Genomic DNA, 23,484 nt, shown 5'->3' with positions numbered 1-23,484 from the left:
TCTATATTTAGCAACAGTCACCTTGACCTTTGACACAGAAAAACAATCCTAAGCAGGCATTTTCAATAATTATGAGAAAGCACTGTATGTATGATGTTTGAGTTTGTTTGGCCCAAGGAAACTCCAGTTATTGCACTAAAATTAAAATGCTGACAGACGGACTGACAGACAGACACGTAATTTAAATATAGGGCACTAATATCAGAAACAAGCACCTGAGGGTACCAAACACTAGATATTGAAATGAATGCATTTAAGGACGTCCATAAGCAAGTCTACTTGTAGATAACAGTTGAAAAGTATTAAAAACATACCTGTTTAATAGCTCAACTTCTTATCTTAGGAGAAGAAAATACATGTATACCTTGAAAACAAAACCCCATGTACACTTCACTGCCAAAGTTAGCGTATCTTACCCAGGCTATGAGGTATAATACTGTACAGACACCTTTCCTGGGAGAGGCATAACATTAACATCCACGTGTATCTCAATTACAAGCTCATATAATTATATCTATTTACATTAAAACATAAAGACAGTGTAAATACTTAGGTCAGGGAAAGGATTATGATAATTAAGGATGTTGGAATGATATACAGTCGAATCTGTCCAAACGACCATCTCTATTTAGCGACCCTCTGTTCTGAGTGACCATTTCAATTCCTCCCGAGCGTTTTCGCTATATATTTTAACTCTATTAAGCGACCCTCAGTTTACGCCACCAGCGACCACAATTTTTCGTTCCCGTGCTAAAAATAACTCTCCAATAAGCGACCACAAGTCTCCAAAATGCCTTTCATTACCATTTTCGCCATTATAACACCCCAGTAGTTTTAGTCTACTTTTCGTGCAAAAGGACGGGAGATGAGGCGAAGTGACCGTCTGGAATTCTGACGATTTTCAGACGTTTTATATATGATGTATCAATTTGCATGCGAAATACAACAATGAAGGAATGCATAAACAGTTAACTTACTGTTAAATCGTGATTTGTTAACTTTTTTGAGACATTAAAACAGATATTTGCCAGTGAAAAAATCGCCGTTTTTAAAGTAGGAAATGCAGGCACGTAAATAATGATCGGAGCAGAAATCCGGACCAAGATTTCAGGAATTAAAAAAAATATATAAATAATTTGAAAGTAATCTAATTAACCAATGTAATATATTTCTCATGTTAAATCGATGTATTTTGCTATGCTGAAAGAATTTCAAAAAATACATATAGTGATGAAAAATTAGCACAGTAATAATTGTTTTGTTTTATTCAAAGTGGTGGTTCATTTTTCATATATATTATAAATCATTATTGCCAATTTATAAAGCGAATAAAAAGCTTATGAACATTTATTAAATTTAAGATACCATCTCTATTAAGAGACCATGGCCACTCTCCATTAAGAGACCGTTTTTCAACTTCCCTTGAGCGGTCGCTTAATTGATACAGATTCGACTGTATATATGTTAGGTTTAAGAAATTGACATATTTAAAACGTGGAAGGGCAAGATTGTGCCAGGCCTGGGTTGCCTTATAAGTGAATTGAAGGAAAGGTAGAGATCTGACAATGAGAATTGTTTACTTTCTAAAAGTGCAATGCAGAGAATCAAAGTGGGAGAAATGCACAGATATTGAGGAAGGATGAAAGAATTTGGATAGAATTAAAAGATGGCATCTCATAAGACTTAAGCTCCCAATCTGCATCAAGAATAGATTATGACGTGTTTAGATTAAAATCTGTATAAAGGACAGTAGAAATTGTGGTGTGCTTTCATCTGGCCAGAAGCCAGACCCTGAACCTTTTGGGTGGAATCTCTTATAGACTGCAATCTGATCTGCACGGGACTTGCAATTGAACACTATATTGGAGGATTTGGAGAGCAATTAAAAGAGTACCTGTGGTTGATAAAGTGGAGTAGACAAAAGGGATGGTATTAGTGGACAGGAATGGGAAGGATTGTATTTTGGGATGGGATAGGTAAAAGATGACAAACAGGAGGCTGTGTAAAGTAATCTCCCTTTGTTTTGGATTGTTTACATTACCTGTCTCCTCATCATCTGAGTAGTAAAGGAGGTCTTCACTACCTAGCAACATCGGTACCAGCTGTCACCTTAATTACTGCCCTATAGCCGATAACCTCACTTTATCAGATTAAAATGGCTCCCTCAGGATATGAAACAAGTTCTCTACAAGTAGAAAGACCTGGCCAGTAGGTCACTTTGGTAAGTGTCAGACTTTTGCCGAAACTTTCACATCAGGTGTGAAAATGGTTGTAGCGCCCTGTGTATACATTACATAGTTTGTCTGCAGAGTAGGTCCCACATGTGAACCATTACAGAACTTGTCATGTGCATTGATTGTCAGCAACAGATGCTAAGGATCAGCTTTATGTAGTTAGATTAATATATTTGTGTACACAGTATACAGGTAGTACATCAGAGGACGTACTGCCACTGGGGGGGGGGGGGGGGAGCATATCTATTGTATTATCATGGATACAACAAAAGTTTCTTCATATTTTCAAGAAAAGATGAAAGAAAGGACACTGCAACACTCAAAGTACCATTATAACTAATCCTCACACACTTCATAGTACGACCCCTCCACGGCATCCCGCTAAACAAACACAACAATAAGTATGGTACATCTATAAAGCCATATACTCATGTGTACGACCCCTCCACGGCATCCCGCTAAACAAACACAACAAAAAGTATGGTACATCTATAAAACCATATACTCATGTGTATCACAACAGTGGACCAAAGGTAACTACAGTGGCACAGTAGTATGTACTATATGTCAGTAGTAAATTGCACCAACAAAGACCCAATTAAAAGTGTTTCATGCAGTTTTATCAACATTTCTAACTAAAGCTTTCCATAGGAAACCAATAATAATATTTAAGAACATTCTGGGTATCAGTGATGTTTTTTTTTTTGGTTAAATCAAATAATGGTATTATTTTTTTGGGGGGTTAAATCAAATAATGGTATTATTCTTTCCTATGGAAAGTTTTAATTAGATAAGGAATTTCTAAATCTATAGTAAATTTGATGAAATCATCGGTACCTGTCAATTACTGTGGTAATTAAGGGGCACTGTCTACATATATATCACACAGGGTCAAAGTAATTAGCATCACCAATGATATAATGGATGTCACGGTTGCCATCAATGCCAATATAGCTTCGAAACTTCAATATGTGCTGGTATCTTCAAATACACTTAATGCATTCACCACAAAGAATTTTTATTTTTTCCAAACAATGTTCTTCGATACATTGCATCGTAAACGACAGTGTCCCTTATAATCCAATGAAAAATAAGGATTGTCTAAATGAGACTGATGTAATTATACAACCTCCATCTTGGCCCCACATTATGTAAATTAAGTTGTGGCTAAATGTTGTTGTATTTCTATTATATACATGTAGATCAACAGTATTCTTTTAAGCGTTCACACATGTACCTGCAAATGGCCGTTCACGTTCCATTGTCCTTAAATCCCAACACAACTTACACAAGTCATTGCAATAATATTACCAAGGGTCATAATGACGTCAGAATTTGTCATATTACAGTTTCCATCGTTTCTACACCTCTACACATAATGTACATTCACTGTATAAAAGTGCAATATAATCCATCTTAGTTATGGTGTGTGAGGAGATGCTCCTACAAGGTTTCCTAATTATATATAAGCAGGAATACTAAATGTCAAGGGCCATAACATCAGCAAAAATGCTGTATATATATATAGTACCTGTGTTTCTTCACACACATTTACCAGGTACATTATATGTACTAATTAGTCTCACACACATTTACCGGGTACATTATATCTACTAATTAGTCTCACACACATTTACCAGGTACATTATATGTACTAATTAGTCTCATGCACATTTACCGGGTACATTATATGTACTAATTAGTCTCATGCACATTTACCAGGTACATTATATGTACTAATTAGTCTCACACACATTTACCGGGTACATTATATCTACTAATTAGTCTCACACACATTTACCAGGTACATTATATGTACTAATTAGTCTCACACACATTTACCGGGTACATTATATGTACTAATTAGTCTCATGCACATTTACCGGGTACATTATATGTACTTATTAGTCTCACACACATTTACCGGGTACATTATATGCACTAATTAGTCTCCACACATTTACTGGGTACATTATATGTACTAATTAGTCTCCACACATTTACTGGGTACATTATATGTACTAATTAGTCTCACACACATTTACCAGGTACATTATATGTACTAATTAGTCTCACACACATTTACCAGGTACATTATATGTACTAATTAGTCTCACACACATTTACCAGGTACATTATATGTACTAATTAGTCTCACACACATTTACCAGGTACATTATATGCACTAATTAGTCTCCACACATTTACTGGGTACATTATATGTACTAATTAGTCTCACACACATTTACCAGGTACATTATATGTACTAATTAGTCTCACACACATTTACTGGGTACATTATATGTACTAATTAGTCTCACACACATTTACCAGGTACATTATATGTACTAATTAGTCTCACACACATTTACCAGGTACATTATATGTACTAATTAGTCTCACACACATTTACCAGGTACATTATATGTACTAATTAGTCTCACACACATTTACCGGGTACATTATATCTACTAATTAGTCTCACACACATTTACTGGGTACATTATATGTACCACTTAGTCTCACACACATTTACTGGGTACATTATATGTACTAATTAGTCTCACACACATTTACCGGGTACATTATATGTACTAATTAGTCTCACACACATTTACCAGGTACATTATATGTACCAATTAGTCTCACGCACATTTCCCGGGTACATTATATGTACCAATTAGTCTCACGCACATTTCCCGGGTACATTATATCTACTAATTAGTCTCACGCACATTTACCGGGTACATTATATGTACTAATTAGTCTCACACACATTTACTGGGTACATTATATGTACTAATTAGTCTCACACACATTTACTGGGTACATTATATGTACTAATTAGTATCACACACATTTACTGGGTACATTATATGTACTAATTAGTCTCACACACATTTACCGGGTACATTATATCTACTAATTAGTCTCACACACATTTACTGGGTACATTATATGTACTAATTAGTCTCACACACATTTACTGGGTACATTATATGTACCACTTAGTCTCACACACATTTACCAGGTACATTATATGTACTAATTAGTCTCACACACATTTACCGGGTACATTATATGTACTAATTATAGTCTCACACACATTTTCCAGGTACATTATATGTACTAATTAGTCTCACACACATTTACCAGGTACATTATATGTACTAATTAGTCTCCACACGTATACTGGGTACATTATATGTACTAATTAGTCTCCACACATTTACTGGGTACATTATATGTACTAATTAGTCTCACACACATTTACCGGGTACATTATATGTACTAATTAGTCTCACACACATTTACTGGGTACATTATATGTACTAATTAGTCTCACACACATTTACTGGGTACATTATATGTACTAATTAGTCTCACACACATTTACAAGGTACATTATATGTACTAATTAGCCTCCACACGTATACTGGGTACATTATATGTACTAATTAGTCTCACACACATTTACCAGGTACATTATATGTACTAATTAGTCTCACACACATTTACCGGGTACATTATATGTACTAATTAGTCTCACACACATTTACCAGGTATAATTATATGTACTAATTAGTCTCACACACATTTACCAGGTACATTATATGTACCACTTAGTCTCACACACATTTACCAGGTACATTATATGTACTAATTAGTCTCCACACGTATACTGGGTACATTATATGTACTAATTAGTCTCCACACGTATACTGGGTACATTATATGTACTAATTAGTCTCATGCACATTTACCGGGTACATTATATGTACTAATTAGTCTCCACACGTATACTGGGTACATTATATGTACTAATTAGTCTCACACACATTTACCGGGTACATTATATGTACTAATTAGTCTCATGCACATTTACCGGGTACATTATATGTACTAATTAGTCTCTCACATATTTACTGGGTACATTATATGTACTAATTAGTCTCTCACATATTTACTGGGTACATTATATGTACTAATTAGTCTCTCACATATTTACTGGGTACATTATATGTACTAATTAGTCTCATGCACATTTACCGGGTACATTATATGTACTAATTAGTCTCTCACATATTTACTGGGTACATTATATGTACTAATTAGTCTCTCACATATTTACTGGGTACATTATATGTACTAATTAGTCTCTCACATATTTACTGGGTACATTATATGTACTAATTAGTCTCATGCACATTTACCGGGTACATTATATGTACTAATTAGTCTCTCACATATTTACTGGGTACATTATATGTACTAATTAGTCTCATGCACATTTACCGGGTACATTATATGTACTAATTAGTCTCTCACATATTTACTGGGTACATTATATGTACTAATTAGTCTCTCACATATTTACTGGGTACATTATATGTACTAATTAGTCTCTCACATATTTACTGGGTACATTATATGTACTAAGTCATTGACACTCAAGTAAACTTTAATTGCTTTGTCATTGTTCAGTTCAATCAAACTTACACATGTTAACTTTGACTTAATTAAAATAGGGGTGAACTTATTTCAGAACAATGTAACATCATTTGTTTCCCTTTTTACTAAACTACAATACATATAGGTTCATTGGCCTATATATAAATACCATGGGGTTATATCGCCAGATACAAATACAGGGAAATTTTGCTCCAAAGACTTAATTGTTTTATTACCCCCGAAATGTAATATTACCGGTAGCATATAATGCTACCTTAATATACAACATTAGCTTTAAAAAAAAAATCATTATTAGTATGCATAATTCTTTAATTATAGAATTATAGAATTATAGAAAATAACAAGTTTTCCAGCTACCATGGGAATTTGTTTGCATCAATAGGAATTTATCCATATATATGGTCCTAGAATTAGAGCCAGACTTATATCTTAATTTAGATATTTTATAATAAAAGTCCACCTGTCAAATAACACCAACAAAAGTGAATAATTCTGAAGCAGAAAATTCATGAGTGCATGTCATATCTTGCTTTAATTAATAATAGATTCAGATTTTACCCATGGGCATTCATTCGTGTTCGTGAGGGCCAATTTTATCAACCTGTAAATATGGTTTTATAAACCTTAGATGTATATCATTATAGATCTGTACAGGGTACCGGTGTGTATATATATTTAGCCCATCATTTGACCAGTTTACAAATATCATCGGAGATCATCAGATCTAGAGTCTAGAGCAGAAAAGCAGTCTTGATACAAAAACATATGGTTTTCACAAAAATATTAATTACATACCGGTACATATTTTCTTCAGGTCTAAGGATTAATATCTGCATTTCGGAAATGTCTGCCGGACCCTTTTACCCCAAAACATCCCACCAGTTATTCGCATTTTGCTATAGCTCTTAATAAAGTTTTTTTCTCTCAAGTATCAATGATTCAAAACTCTTTTATAATATTTTCACTGTTGTTACTAGCAAATCATAATGGCTTGAAGTGATCTTATTTGCTGAAGGAGAATGGAGTAAAATATACAAATTCCAAGTAAAGTAATAAAAAAATATTTTAACTTCAATGGCTTCAATATTGCATTTGTCATTATATTCTTACCACAGATTCTAATTTGTTTAAATATGGTATAGTAGATAGTCCTATATGCACTTTATGTAACTCTGAAAGAGAAACAATTATTCATTTGATGTGGGAAATACATGTACCAGGAAATGCAAAATCTATAATACCAAATTTTGAATCTTTTGTAGACCTTTTGCAATAAATAAGCAGTCTTTTCGTTTAAGACTTACAGACAATGGTATTAATGCAACAGTTGATAATATACTAACTCTTATATCATCAAACAGTACATTTACAGAACAAGGTGTCTTGATAAATCCTTATAATATAAATGTCAACGCATTGGCAAACATAAAAGAATACTGCGACACACAGAAATACATAATATCAAATGGTCGAAATGATTTATTCAAAACAAAATTCACGAATACCTGGAGTAGATGGAAATATTTTAATCAACTTAATAGCCAAAACTAATTCCTGACAGTTTCCAAATATTAATATTGTTTCTTTTTGTAACTATATGTCCTTATCCATGTTACTTCCACCTCAAACTTAAAGAGAATTCTGACCTTTTGATTTCCATCTCTCAACAGAAATAAACAAGGCATCGCAAACGATACAAATCCCCTCGCGTGCTAACACATGAACTCTGACGCAAAATGGGGGGTGGGGTTATTGCAGGACATTGAAATAACATCAGTTGTCATTTGCACTGAACTGCAATAGACATGGATGGGCTTATTATCAGGTATGGGCTTATTATCAAGTATGGGCTATCGAGGTATTGCCATGCTGGACCAATATATGAAGTTTGGTCAGGATCCATTCAAAAATGAAGTCGCAACAACGCTGACAAAGATTTTCTATAAATAGTAACGGTGACCTTGACCTTAACCTTGGCGCCCTGAAACACGAACTTGTTTGAGGTATTGCCATGCTTGACCCATATATGAAGTTTGGTCAGGATCCGTTCAAAAATGAAGTCGCATTACAGTGCTGACAAAGACTTTCTATAAATAGTAACGGTGACATTGGCCTTGACCTTGGCGCCCTAAAACACGAACTCGTTCGAGGTATTCCCATGCTGGACCCATATATGAAGTTTGGTCAGGATCCTTTCAGAAATGAAGTCACAAGAGTGCTGACAAAGATTTTCTATAAATAGTAACGGTGACCTTAACCTTGACCTTGGCACCCTGAAACACGAACTCTTTCGAAGTATTCCCATGCTGGACCCATATATGAAGTTTGGTCAGGATCCGTTCAAAAATGAAGTCGCAAGAGTGCTGACAAAGATTTTCTCTAAATAGTAACGCTGACCTTGACACCCTGAAACACGAACTCGTTCGAGGTATTCCCATGCTGGACCCATATATCAAGTTTGGTCAGAATCCGTTCAAAAATGAAGTCGCAAGAGCGCTGACAAAAAGTGAACGCTATATCCCCTCCCCGACTTTCGAAGTTATTATTATATGTATAACAGAAACTATGCTCCTTGTTTCTATCACTTTTTTGCAATTTCTTACTCCCCCCCCCCCCCCCCCCCCCCCCCTCTCTCTCTCTTAAATGTCAAATGTCAACAAATATCATGTTGAATGTAAGAGTGGATATACTAGTATGTATGCATTGGTGTAAATGAAATAAGGAATGTATACATAAGTGTGTATGTGAGGATATATGTTTGTAATGAGAATATAGTAACAATCTGAACATTTGTTTGTACGATAGGATTTCAAAATAAATAAACAAAAAGAATTTTTTTTAAATACGGTTATCACATTCCCTGATTTATTTTACAATAGAAATGTAATTGATGAGTTTCCCCTACAATGGAATTTATTCATTCTCCATATCCAATCATTATAGAAAAACCAATTAAAGTCAACCATGAATTTTTCTAAACATCCAAGAACCATTGGAGGTTTGAAAGATTGATATAAAAGTTCTGAACGAGTGAATCTTAACAATGATTAATTGAAATCATTTTCCAAAGCAATAATTACAGCTTGCTCTATTTTTTTAATGGCACAGTCTCAAACAAAGATCAATTCTTCAAATGCCAATAAACTCCTAATCCGATAATCACAATTCATTCAAAATGTCAAAGAACAATTATTAATGTTTAAGTAAAATTGATTTCTGACCAACAATCAAAATGAATGCCGTACAGATGTTACATTTCTGACAGACAATTCCAATATGGTGTTATAGATGATACATTTCTGACAGACATGACATGTACATGCATATGGTGCATGTGCTAGAATAGATTTTACATTTTTTATAACAATGCGGTGTTAGACGTTTCATTTCTGACAGACATGACCTGTACATGGTGCATGTGGTAGATTTTATATTTTTGATGACAATGCAGTGTTAGATGTTACATTTCTGACCGACAATGGGATGTTAGACGTTACATTTCTGACTGACAATGTGATGTTAGACGTTACATTTCTGACCGATAATGGGGTGGTAGACGTTACATTTCTGACTGACAATTTTAAAATTAATGTGATGTTAGACGTTACATTTCTGACTGACAATTTTAAAATTAATGTGATGTTAGATGTTACATTTCTGACAGACAATGGGATGTTAGACGTTACATTTCTGACCGACAATGGGATGTTAGACGTTACATTTCTGACTGACAATTTTAAAATTAATGTGATGTTAGACGTTACATTTCTGACCAACAATGTGATGTTAGACGTTATATTTCTGATAACATGCATATGGTGCTATGTACGACCTTTCAGTTCTGTCTGCTAATGTCAATATCAAATGTCAAGCTTTAATAAGAATAAATAGTTGATGATGTTTATCTCTAAAGATCTAGACTGACTGACATAATTCATACATACATGGACAGTCACACAGTATACACCCATTACCAAGGGGATATTTCTAACCATATCAACCAGAATATGGTCAAACCCATAAATCCAAGTGTGTAGTAGCATGCTGGTAGAGTTGAAATTTCATTTTGATCCAGGAATAATCAAACATGAAAACTCAATCTGAATCAAACATTTGTATTTATGCTATTAAAATAAATTGCTGCATCTTTAAGATGTTTGAAATACAAATCTCTCAAATGGATTATAGTTCATTTCTTCTCATCCTTAAAGCAGAAGTATATGAGTTAATTAAGTTTTAGTTTTTATTTTCAAATGTGATTCATTAACTCAAATTAATTGTAATGATAATGGGGTTTTTTTCCCCCCCAATATCAAAAATAAATCATATTACTTCTCTAATAATTCAAAATAATTTTAACAGTTTTTTTTTATTTTCAAAAAAAAAAAAAAACTTTCCATGTTTCCAAATAACTTCCCCAATAATTCAAATTAATTTCAATGATATTTCTAATGTTCAAAAAAATATCTTTCCATATTACGCTATAGAAAGACTAGTCTGGAAGTACAGCAAAATATTTTGAAATCGTCATGTTTCATTACAAACAGGAATTATATATACATGTAATTATAGTTATATGTCTTTATTATTAATTAACTCTCATGCTTTTCAATTGTCAGTATATATATTTCAATATTTATTTTAACATTTCTTCCAAAAACATCCAAAATATTTCCACTTAATAGTATGGATGCACCCTGTACATCATACACATGTAAATATTGATGCAATTTGCAAAACAAATATGTATCACTTTAAATTTCTCAGACTTTAGAGGTTTTAAATAATGCTCAAAATTACCTTAAAATGTTATTTTTCCCCCAAAAAATATCACCTTTTCTGAAAAGTGAGAATGAAATATATTTGATTTTCCATTCCCATTTGGTTATAAACTAATTTTGTAAATCAAATGAAGCACTTAAAGATATTTCATACCAAATTCTTTAATTAAAATCAAGGTTTTTTAATCCAACAAGAGGCCCATGGGCCTTAACGGTCACCTGAGATTTGAAATATTTCAGTTTATTTAATTGACCCTTTTTGCCCCCCCCCCCCCCCCCCCCCCCTATCAGCCCCTAGGGGTCAGTCAGGGCCAACATATGCATATTATCAAACTTTCATTCCATGCTGAAAATGTTAACCAGATTGAATTCCAATAGAAATCAAAACAAATCAGTCAAAAATGTGATTTCCCAATATAAACTATAGTAAAATTTACCCCCTCCCCAGGGGCAAACTTGTGACCCCAGGGTCATGAAATTTAAAATTTCAATAAAGCACCATAAGACCCTGCTAACTATAAAGAGTATTTGATTCCACCTTATTTCAGTCTTGAGAAGAAGATTTTTGAAATTTCAGTCAATTTGAACCTTTTTAGCCCCGGGGGGGGGGGGGGGGGGGGGGGGGGGGGGGGGGGTCAGTCAGGGCCAACATGTGCATGCCATCAAACTGTCATCCCATGCTGACAATGTTTACAAAATTAGAATGAATTCCAAAACCAATAAAAGTTAAAAATGTTATTTCCCTATATAAACTATAGTAAAGTTTAGCCCCGCCCCAGGGGCAAACTTGAGACCCCAGGGTCATGAAATTCACAATTTTGGTAAAGAACCTTCAAACCCAGCCATCTATGAAGTGTATTTGATTCTATCATATCTGAGAGTAGAGAAGAAGATTTGTGAAATTTAAGTCAATTTGGCCCTTTTTAGCCCCGCCCATCAGCCCCTTGGGGTCAGTCAGGGCCAACATGTGCATGCCATCAAACTGTCATCCCATGCTGACAATGTTTACAAAATTAGAATGAATTCCAAAACCAATAAAAGTTAAAAATGTTATTTCCCTATATAAACTATAGTAAAGTTTAGCCCCGCCCCAGGGGCAAACTTGAGACCCCAGGGTCATGAAATTCACAATTTTGGTAAAGAACCTTCAAACCCAGCCATCTATGAAGTGTATTTGATTCTATCATATCTGAGAGTAGAGAAGAAGATTTGTGAAATTTAAGTCAATTTGGCCCTTTTAGCCCCGCCCATCAGCCCCTGGGGGTCAGTCAGGGCCAACATGTGCATGCCATCAAACTGTCATCCCATGCTGACAATGTTTACAAAATTAGAATGAATTCCAATAGAAATAAAACAAATTAAAGTCAAAAATGTGATTTCCCTATATAAACTATAGTAAAGTTTAGCCCCGCCCCAGGGGCAAACTTGAGACCCCAGGGTCATGAAATTCACAATTTTGGTAAAGAACTTTCAAACCCAGCCATCTATGAAGTGTATATGATTCTATCATATCTGAGAGTAAAGAAGAAGATTTGTGAAATTTCAGTCAATTTGGCCCTTTTTAGCCCCGTCCATCAGCCCCTGGGGGTCAGTCAGGGCCAACATGTGCATGCCATCAAATTGTCATCCCATGCTGACAATGTTTACAAAATTAGAATGAATTCCAATAGAAATAAAACAAATTAAAGTCAAAAATGTGATTTCCCTATATAAACTATAGTAAAGTTTAGCCCCTCCCCAGGGGCAAACGTGAAACCCCTGGGTCATGAAATTTACAAATTTGGTAAAACACCTTAAGACCCTTCCATATATGAAGAGTGTTTGATTCCAGCATATCTGAGAGTAGAGAAGAAGATTTTTGAAGTTTTAGTCAATTTTACCATTTTTGGCCCCGCCCCTCAGGCCCCTGGGGGGTGGGGACCATATAATTTACAATTTTGGTTGACCTTTAGCCATAGAAGCTTCCTGGCAAATTTCATAGAATTTGGTTTGTGGGTTTTGGAGAAGAAGTCGAAAATGTAAATTGTTTACGGACGCACGACGGACGACGGACGACGCACGACGATGGACAAAAGGGGATTAGAATAGGTCACTTGAGACTTTGTCTCAGGTGACCTAAAAATACAGCAATTAAAACTGTTGTTATCTGTAGGATGTGTTGAGATGCATGCACATTTCCATACTACAATGCAACTATATTCCATGTTTGGTTGAAATAACACTGATACTATTTGAGAAACCGATCATGGCCAGGGCTAGCGCTCCAATGCATGCATCTGTAATTTTAAGAGTCACTATACATGTAATATATGGACCATAAATTTTGAATGATAATCTGTTAATGAAGCCTTTGTTGAAGGTCCTTTATATGTGATGTAACTTTATTTACCAAGGTTGGTTAAAGTTAATTTGGATTTATACTTTTTGAGCAACGTATCTAAACGCAAAACTTTAAAGTGAAATGTTGACAACAATGCAGCTGCCATCACTGTCACTGTCGGAAAACTAACACCATAGTAGTGGCAAGACAAACACAAAGTCCCAGTGTGAGGATATGTTTAAAATCATTTAAATTAGTTAATATTGTTACCATTGTCTTACCAGGTATAACTGCTACCGATCAAATCAGGTACCTGATCATCCATTAGAACACTATAGCAACTTTATCAAGATTAAAAATGTGATGTCTATATCTATAAGTAACACCTAATAATAGACATTGTATACCAGCTGTCGTCCCCTTAAATTTGTAAATATGTTTCTTTCATCAATAGTAGGTCTATATTTTTTTAACAAGAACAGGATTTTGATTGCTGATCTATCTTGTAGAAAGTTTATCAATACACAACTTATAACAAAGACATACAAACTAGAAATTCTAACCTTTTGAAATATTTCATAGTTTATATCAGCTGAAACTGCAAGCCTGTATAAAAATGATCACCTTAGTTTGCTCTTCATTCCTTTAAAATTCTTTGCTCCATTAACTTTCAAACACTACCAATTTAAACTGCACTTATATCTATAAATGACATCGCCTAGCCCTGTACCCAATAGTTACTGGTGCATTGGAATATGTATGTGATCCTTTTTAGATTTAAATTCCTTAATTAAACTTAACAGCTAGCTCATACTGCATGTAGTTAATACTGATTTCAGTTTCAGAAATCTGACTATAAGGGCACTAAGAACACTGAATTTGTTCTATCACTATGGTGTTCATCCATGCACATTTAATGTACATTTGATAATATAATCGTTAAATATCACACATCAACTTGAAAGCCTAAGTTTTTCCTAACAGTCCTTCATGGTACTTAAAATATTCAAACTCATATTTAATTATTTAATTTGAATTAAATTTTATTTTTCAACATTTCTGTAAGGAAATCACTAAATGTAAAATTTTCCATAGGAAAACATAATAGGCTGAAGGAAAAATACATTGTTTGGACCTTTCCATAAATTCTATAATGCTTTCCAACGGAAAATTTTAAACTATGGAATTTTCTTAACCTACAGAATATATGATGAAAATGTGTACCCTGTAGGATGTTAAAATGCTGATACGAGGCCCATCGTCCTTTAAAGTCACCTGGCTATATGTAAAAAGTAAATAACAGCAGTATTGGTAGTGGAAACAATACATTTGGTAGTGGAAATAATACATTTGGGAGTGGAAACAATACATTTGGGAGTGGAAACAATACATTTGGGAGTGGAAACAATACGTTAATGGAATCTCAACAAATAAAAGACAATTACATTTGTCATATTGGATTTTTAACACAACCAAATTAAAATATGACAATATGTACATATTCCTACAAGGTTTCAGTTCAATGTCATTGGTAAAACTTGAGTCAAGAATATCAATCAGTTTCAAATGTACGTGTTTTCAAATCACGCATTGTTTATACAAAGTAGCAGCATGAAAAAAATATTATCTTAAATTTGTTTTCATTTCATATGAGATTTCATGTTAAGGCTCAAAATACCCGGTAAGTTTAATTTCTTTACCTACCTTGTATACAAGTATTTGCTGTAATTTACTATATATTGTATAAAAGTACTTCCTGTAATTTAATACTATATATACATTGTATACAAGCATCGCTGTAATTTAATTACTATACATTGTATACAAGAATTGCTGCAATTTACAATACATTTGTATACAAGTATTGCTGTAATTTACAATACATTTGTATACAAGTATTGCTGTAATTTACTATACATTTGTATACAAGAATTGCTGTAATTTACAATACATTTGTATACAAGTATTGCTGTAATTTACTATACATTGTATACAAGTATTGCTGTAATTTACTATACATTGTATACAAGTATTGCTGTAATTTACTATACATACAAGTATTGCTGTAATTTACTATACATTGTATACAAGTATTGCTGTAATTTACTATACATTGTATACAAGTATTGCTGTAATTTACTATACATTGTATACAAGTATTGCTGTAATTTACTATACATTGTATACAAGTATTGCTGTAATTTACTATACATTGTATACAAGTATTGCTGTAATTTACTAATAGTGGTGTAACGATTCACCGATGCATCAATGTATTGGATCGCAGAAAGGTGCATTGATTATCCTTGATTCGATCGCGATATTTGAAAATTTGTAGTTATCTCCCTTGAACAATGTTAGCTGACAAGGCCATTCCAGCGGCTTAAATCCAAATTATCTAAAATCAAGAACACTTTGTGGGAAACAGACAAAATGCATGTTTTTTGTAAAAAATGTAGTCAAAGACTCTAATATTCCGGAAATACCACAAACAAAACATGACTAATGTACGATGGGATACCAGACATCTGATAGGTCATCAGCTTCTCATATATATATATTGTGATACGTATCGTAACGTGACCCCTGTATCGAGTTACAAATCGAATCGCTACCCACCTTGCGATACACAGCTTTATTAACTATATAAATTAAATTCAAGTATAATTGCTGTAATTTCTATACATGTGTATACAAGTATTGCTGTAATTTACCATAAACATTATGAACAAGTATTGCTGTCACTTACTATATAAATTAATACATGTATACCATTAATGTACAGTGTTCCTCAAGTCTATCGCCACCCGATAATACTGGCCATCACTCTCTCCCACCACCAATTGATATAATTAGCCCCTAGAACAGATTTCTCACTATAATTCCCTTGATAAATTTACCACCCTCAAATACCGCCATTTGCCATAAGATATAATATACAAAAGTTCTCAATCACTACTTATTTCCCTTGATGTTATTGTCAATTTGGTCATCATGAAACTCTTTGATGTTCCAACTCCTGACACAGGTAAAAAGTTATGTTTTAGCGATTTCATTCTCTGATGTTTTTTGTAATAAAGCAATTGTGTTGTTTATCTGTGTGTCAAAGTTAGACTTCTCCATTTACGATGGAAATGACAGGTTGCATTGTGCGACAATAATTGTCAACACTGTCGGTACGTTATAATTACGTGTGTGTAAAAAAACTGTCTACCCATGACGATTTGTGATTTTTTTATGTATTTTACCGAAAAAAATCGAGGAGTCTGAATATTACCTTTTTGCTATATTTCAACAAATTTGGATTGACTGCCCCCCTCATTATATCGCCAAGACTGATACAGACCAGAGACCTATAGTATATAGGTCTCTGCACAGACCAAAGGTGGCAGTATAACAAGGATAGACAATATTAAAAGTAAATTAACACAATACTTGTAAACTTAAAACAATGTTGAATGTATAGAATATCTTAAACGCAGAGTTTTCATTTCACCAGATTTATCAAAAACACGGTCACTGAAAACGGTTGTGAAACGCAACAATGTTGATATTATCTTTTTAAAAATAAGATTACGACGGACTTATAAATCAGATGAAATAATAATTCATGGAGAAACGTCTATATGTACATAGTTTATGAAACTGAATGAAGACTGCAACAGCTTTAAAATCTGTATACAAACTTGTTGTATTGATATTTATAATGAAGCTAAGCCTTGATGTACCTGGGCACTGTCACATAAATTACATACACATACATGTATTCAGGGTCAGTATGTGTACTTATTATGGGCCGCTTATTATTGAATGGGGTCATCTCTCCACATCTCTCTGGACAGACAAGCATATGTGTACAATAGCTAGGCCGATATATAAACTAACTGTGCTCTACTTCCAAAATTATTAATAGTAAATTGAATTGTTTACTTTCACAACACTCATACATTCCGACAGTCATTTACACGCTTAAACATAAAACTGATCGATCACAAGCATCTTACGACACGTGAAGTGAACGAAGAATTTGAATCCATTGCCAACTGAATGAAACAGTAGCAGTTACAACAACAGTAGGCCTATTACTCATAAATACAGTAGCATCACGTGAAACCAAGGGAGACATGTATGATTTTGCTGTCAGGTAATACAGGTTTGTTTACAAAACACCGGCACACACCTGGCAAACTTCTCCACGCTTGACCTGCCACGGCATTACAGTATCAAATTTTAAATTAAAATGTCCACCCCGAGATAATGAATGGGACAGATAGAAAAAGAGGTGAGTGAAATATATCCCACAATTTGATAGAAGATAAAAACATTAGCGACAAACAGGTTTACATAACCAGGCAAGCGTTCTTACCTTTCATTTTCTCCATGTTGTCATCCTGCTGTCGTTCAGTGCGCATGCGAGATTTATAACCGTAAACAATCACCTACCCATGACCTGTTATCAAACAGGTTCACGGGGCCTGTAGGCATATCACAAGGTATTCAAACACATCAACAGCGATTTCACTTCAGTTTTAACAATCGTCATCAATGGTAAGAAAACAAAACACTACTGTAGAGTAAGCTTTAGGCCTAGGCCTACTGTACTGAAAATAGGGAAACCATGGAAACTTAAAACAAAGTCATCTGGCCCTGTGAGTTATCACACTCTCGGCTATTTGGCTTACAATATTCAATTCATTACAAGTTACATTTAAATAAAAATGCAGATGAAGTATTGCATTTAGGTCAAGGCCTACAAGATAGACTAGCGTGCAGACAGCTGTGACCCTAACACGTCTGTCCTGAGTGGTATTCCAAGGGAAGTAACTGAAGCGGTAATGATCCTACTGCATTCTTCTTAATTCTCATTTATTGATATATTTTTATGGTAAATCAGTCTTTCTGATTCAATATTGTATGATTATTACTAGATTTTAGAAATAAATAAAAAATCAAAAAACATAAGGTCACTTCGGAAGAGAACTGATCATGGTGCAATACTGCATGGCGTTTCTTTTTTTAACACCCCCCAACCCCCCCCCCCCCCCCCCCCCCCCCCCATTATCATTACTAAAGCATTCGAGAGTGTCCACAATGTAGTATGTGGGAAATGTTTTGAAGTAATAACTAACTTGTACAACGGAACTAAGGCCACAGTAATTAAATTGGGGTGTGGTTTCTGATCATTAGGATAATCAGATACCATTGTGGTGGTTTTGTATCCCCACCTTGGACCAAAGCTCGATACATACGGTTGGTTTTATGTAAGTGAAATAACGGGCAATTTCAATTCAATCGGTGGCTTAGTTATTTGTCTTCTTTGGTTCAACAAGCTTGTCATGTCTTAAGTCGTGTTTAAAGATAGCTCAGTCTCATATAGAAATTGCGAAACGTTTGAAGTATCTTCGTTGGAGGGGGGGGGGGGGGGGGGGGGGGTATTTGACTCGTGATGGATATAAAATAATTATATGAAAGGGTCTTAAGGTGCTATAGCACAATGTAGAAATCATAATCATTCTGTTGATTGTGAAATTAGATATTTTTTTTTTATAAAACTTCAGGCCTATTATATTATAGCAACCCTGGTAGATACTAGCCGCAATATACCGCTCGGCTAAAGAGATCTTCTCTTAGCTCGATCGGTTGAGCGTTCGATCCCTAGAGGAGGAGAGGCAGTGATTTAAACTTAATTAATCATGCGCTCTGTTACATTATATAACTGCGACGTTTGGGTTGCTGCATCTTCGCTAGCCAAGGCTTCTTATTACGCTACACTCCCAAATCAGAAGCCTTGGCTAGCGAAGATGGGGGTGTTGTGGCACCAAACTTTAAGAACGTCTTAATCTGAAATTTTATACCTAAGTTGAAAACATCAACACCTTACTTAATGGTATATGGAGAGTGTGTATGGTTTGGACTCTGGGCCAAAATGATAGAATCAGCTAACAACAAACTGATTGACAACCTGTACAATATATCAAGAAGTTAGTTTACACCATGGTCAAACTAAATCAAACATATCTATGACGAATGTAATTCATTATATATTTTTGGAAATCAAGAAATTTCTAGAATACGATTATTGAAAAACACTGTTTTCAATAAACTCTAAAACGTTGTTTTCAATTCCCTAAAAGGGACCAACTACAGAATTTATAAACACGGTTTAGCATAAGAGAATTTATCAACTAGGTCTCCCACCACGATTAGCTCTTCCCTTTTGTAATTTTCGAACGTTTAGTATCAAATTACCAAATGAATACGATAGATGGAACAACATCTCCAGGGAAAATAAAATATGCAACCAGAACGATATTGGAGACGAGTTTCATTATCTATTAAATTGCAGTGATCGACAAATATTAACAAGTAGGAACGATCTTTAATCTCGATACTATCATGAAAGATCCAGTAATTTTAAATTCATTACTGTACCTGTAGCAGTCATTTTCTATAGGCTTGATTCTCTAAATTACAACGTAATTATAATGTACGTTTATAATCAACACCACGATTACCAGTCCGTGTCAGCAGCCGGTCAGTAAAAACTTTATGATATAACCAGGGGGACTTGAAATGGTGATCGATAGTCACAGTATATACCATCATTTTGTCCCTGCCTATATTTGACACGCTTCAATATGTGAACAAAATCAATGCATTATAATTAAATATTAAACTCTTCACGGGTGATTTCACACAAGTATCATGTCGATACATCCGGGTTGAATAAAACCAGTAAAACTGAATATAATGTAATTATTTTTAATTGATCAAAATCGAATCGAATACATGTATTTCTACAGTGCGAATATAAGTTCTTACTTCGGTACTCTACACAATGTGCTGCCTTGACATATATATTGTGAATGGTTGTGTTGAAAGTAACTTTCCATGTAATCACGCCTCACTAAATCTGTGGCCTTGTACTTTTATAGTGAGTTATGCCAATTGTATATAGAAATACATTTGGAGATAATCGGAAACCGTTCAGTACTTCAATAGACGTATTTGTCATGCTCTACTGATTTTAAATCATATGTAAAATAGAGTGTCTACAGTACCTGTATTAGATATACAGTGTTTGTATATTAACCCAAAATGGACAAAGAGTTTGTGCTTTTGTTAAAATTTGACCTATTTTAGGCAATCGCCCTAGAGAAGTATTTGCGAGGACATTTTTATGCTCTATTCAATATAACGACCATTCATAACAACAAAAACATGTTTTTACGTGGGCTCGTAGTCCTGTTAAGCAATTTGTTACGGGTGGGTCATTTTCGAATTACATATTTCCTGTACTAGGTCATCATGCGTTTGGCCAACTTTGTTTGTCTACAAGGTAAACGCTTTCATTATTTGCCAAATTCACTTTCGGGTGCGACGTAAAATCTCCACATGAGAACCATCCTCAATTACAACGTATCTGAGCACAAAACAAGGACATACAATCATGAATATGTCTGGGGTGACGTGATGTAAGAAAAAACACGGAAATGGAAATTCTATCGCACAATGTAACAAACAACACTATAAAAACAGAAGATTGATGTGTATGTAAATATGAATTGGAGATATGTTCCGGAAAAAGCGAACTTAGTGATTTGTTTATTTGTTTCCCTGTTATCAGGAAAACATGGAGAATAACAGCAGATGTGCAATATGTTGTGAAGCTCCGAGCATTTTCAGGTTTATAGATACATGCGTGTTCCATAGACGGTACCGAACTTATGAGGCGACTAATGTGCGGGTGTACGGAACCCTTCAGAATTTTGGGACGAAGTTTCGTCGAACCTTCTAATTGCGAACACGAAAGGAACCAAAATAAAGCTGCTGTATTGCGAATATTGGGATATTGTTTTTCCTTATTTTTACCTCCTTACTCTTTAAGCTTGGCGATACCTAACTCATGGCTTTAGTGTTGAGTACCCACCCAGGCTAGGGAGGCTAATGATTCAGTTACCGACATAGAACAAACAAAATCTATAAATCTAGCACACGAACTAACTACTACTCTCTACCTACAGTATATTCCTTTTAAACGACTTAGTTATAAAGACAAATTAGCCAGTTGCTGGAAGCGTTTGACCGAGTGTAATGTCATGCTACCGTATCCAGGTGTGATATTTCAGTGTGATAGCACTTTAGAGACCCCATTATCAATGGACATCATGGACATGATGGACATCCATGGACACTTTCTGCCAAACAGCAACAACAAAAATGAAGAAAGAAACGGTATGGAGCATAAAGTTTCTAACTTTTGGTATTGTGTGAAATATACAACAGACTTTACAGCCTATTATTCTTGCCATACGATGATAATTACTCAGAGATATGGTACCATTGAAGTTGACCATCAGATAGATGATGTCCCTGACACGGAAGTGGGGTATGGGAAAATGTCAATAGTAACATCAAGGATGCTTAAAACAACAGATAATCCATGTACGGAACTGTGACCTTCCTGGTTTGTGTAAACTTTGAACGCGAGATAGCCGTACCGCTGAAAAAACATCTGATAACACGAGATTGGTAAACTACACGTATAAACTCTGACTCATAAACAGCTGAAATTCCACTACAAGTAAATGCTATCGAGAAACATTTTCTGTTATCTATGGTATTCTAAATTAAAAACTAATTAAATGCAAAGGGTATCTGTACGCGTAAGTTATAAACCTTTTATGAACCGTAAGGACATTCTCAATCTAACAGTCTTTCATAAGGACCGCTATGGTGCGAGGATTTGTGCACCAAGTCCCCTTGTCATGAACAGTGAAGAAAGGACATACTCATTCAAATGAAGAGAAACAACATTATACCACGTGACATATCCCCGTTCCTTTCTTGCTCCTGTATCACGTGACACTATACAGTGTTGGTTCTCTGATGCCACGTCATTCTATACGTTGTTTGTGGTTTGAACGTTTGTCCAAGTTAGAAAGGTTATGGGTTAAACTTTACTCTCTAACGAGGTTAAAGTGTTCTAACTCTAACTGTCCTCTAATTGTTCAGTTAGCTTTGTAACTTTAGCCACTAAGTGGATGTTTAATGTGTAGGAATTAGTGAGATCGCTCTTTAAACTTTTTTTCATCAGATTTTTGCTAGTACACAATAACATTACGAAACCAAACCATCAAAGCTGATCTCCTTCAATTTGTAGTTTGCCCAGAATCTTTCCCTCTCTATACACCAATTTCTTTCCAACCAAGCCCTGCCATATATCAATTAAATATAAAAACAACTCGTTTTTTACTGCAGGCTTAAAAAGACATTATTTCATGTTAACAGACAGTTTTGAGCTTTTATAGGGGTTGCGAGGGTTGTTAACAAATTTGCAAACAATTTCTTAGATTATGATGTACAAAAGTCTTTATAATCTTATCTAAATAAAACTCGTAATCCCGAATAATAACTTCAGGTTCCTCATTCACACTCTTCCCATAGCTTCATATAGATATATTCACTGATCACAAGCTAAGAAACAGGATAATTGGACGATTGAAAACTTAACATGTGTAGATACACAATGTATTGCAAAGCGACATCACTGTCATTGCCCGACTAACCCGTCTCAACTGTTAGCAGACATTACAAAGTGACATCACTGTCATTGTCCGACTAACGCGTCCCTCTGTTAGCAGACATTACAAAGTGACATCACTGTCATTGTCCG

The 23,484-nt window shown here is 34.6% G+C and overlaps 1 protein-coding gene across 2 annotated transcripts in view; it reads right to left on the bottom strand.

Moving 5' to 3' along the window:
- Positions 1-18,283, bottom strand: part of LOC117334222 (multiple C2 and transmembrane domain-containing protein 1-like) — a 205,417-nt gene extending 187,134 nt beyond the window's left edge. The window contains exon 1 of one of the 2 annotated variants that reach the window (XM_033893711.1): positions 18,175-18,283. In XM_033893711.1, coding sequence (XP_033749602.1) covers positions 18,175-18,220 — 46 coding nt within the window. In that variant the 5' untranslated portion in view covers positions 18,221-18,283. The remainder of the gene's footprint in view (positions 1-18,174) is intronic. The other variant, XM_033893714.1, reaches the window with a different exon arrangement.
- Positions 18,284-23,484: the final 5,201 nt, after the last annotated feature.

This window comes from Pecten maximus, chromosome 9 (assembly GCF_902652985.1).
Source record: "Pecten maximus chromosome 9, xPecMax1.1, whole genome shotgun sequence".
NCBI lineage: Eukaryota > Metazoa > Mollusca > Bivalvia > Pectinida > Pectinidae > Pecten > Pecten maximus.
Note: the sequence above shows the minus strand (reverse complement) of the source record. Positions and strands in the feature narration are given on the sequence as shown.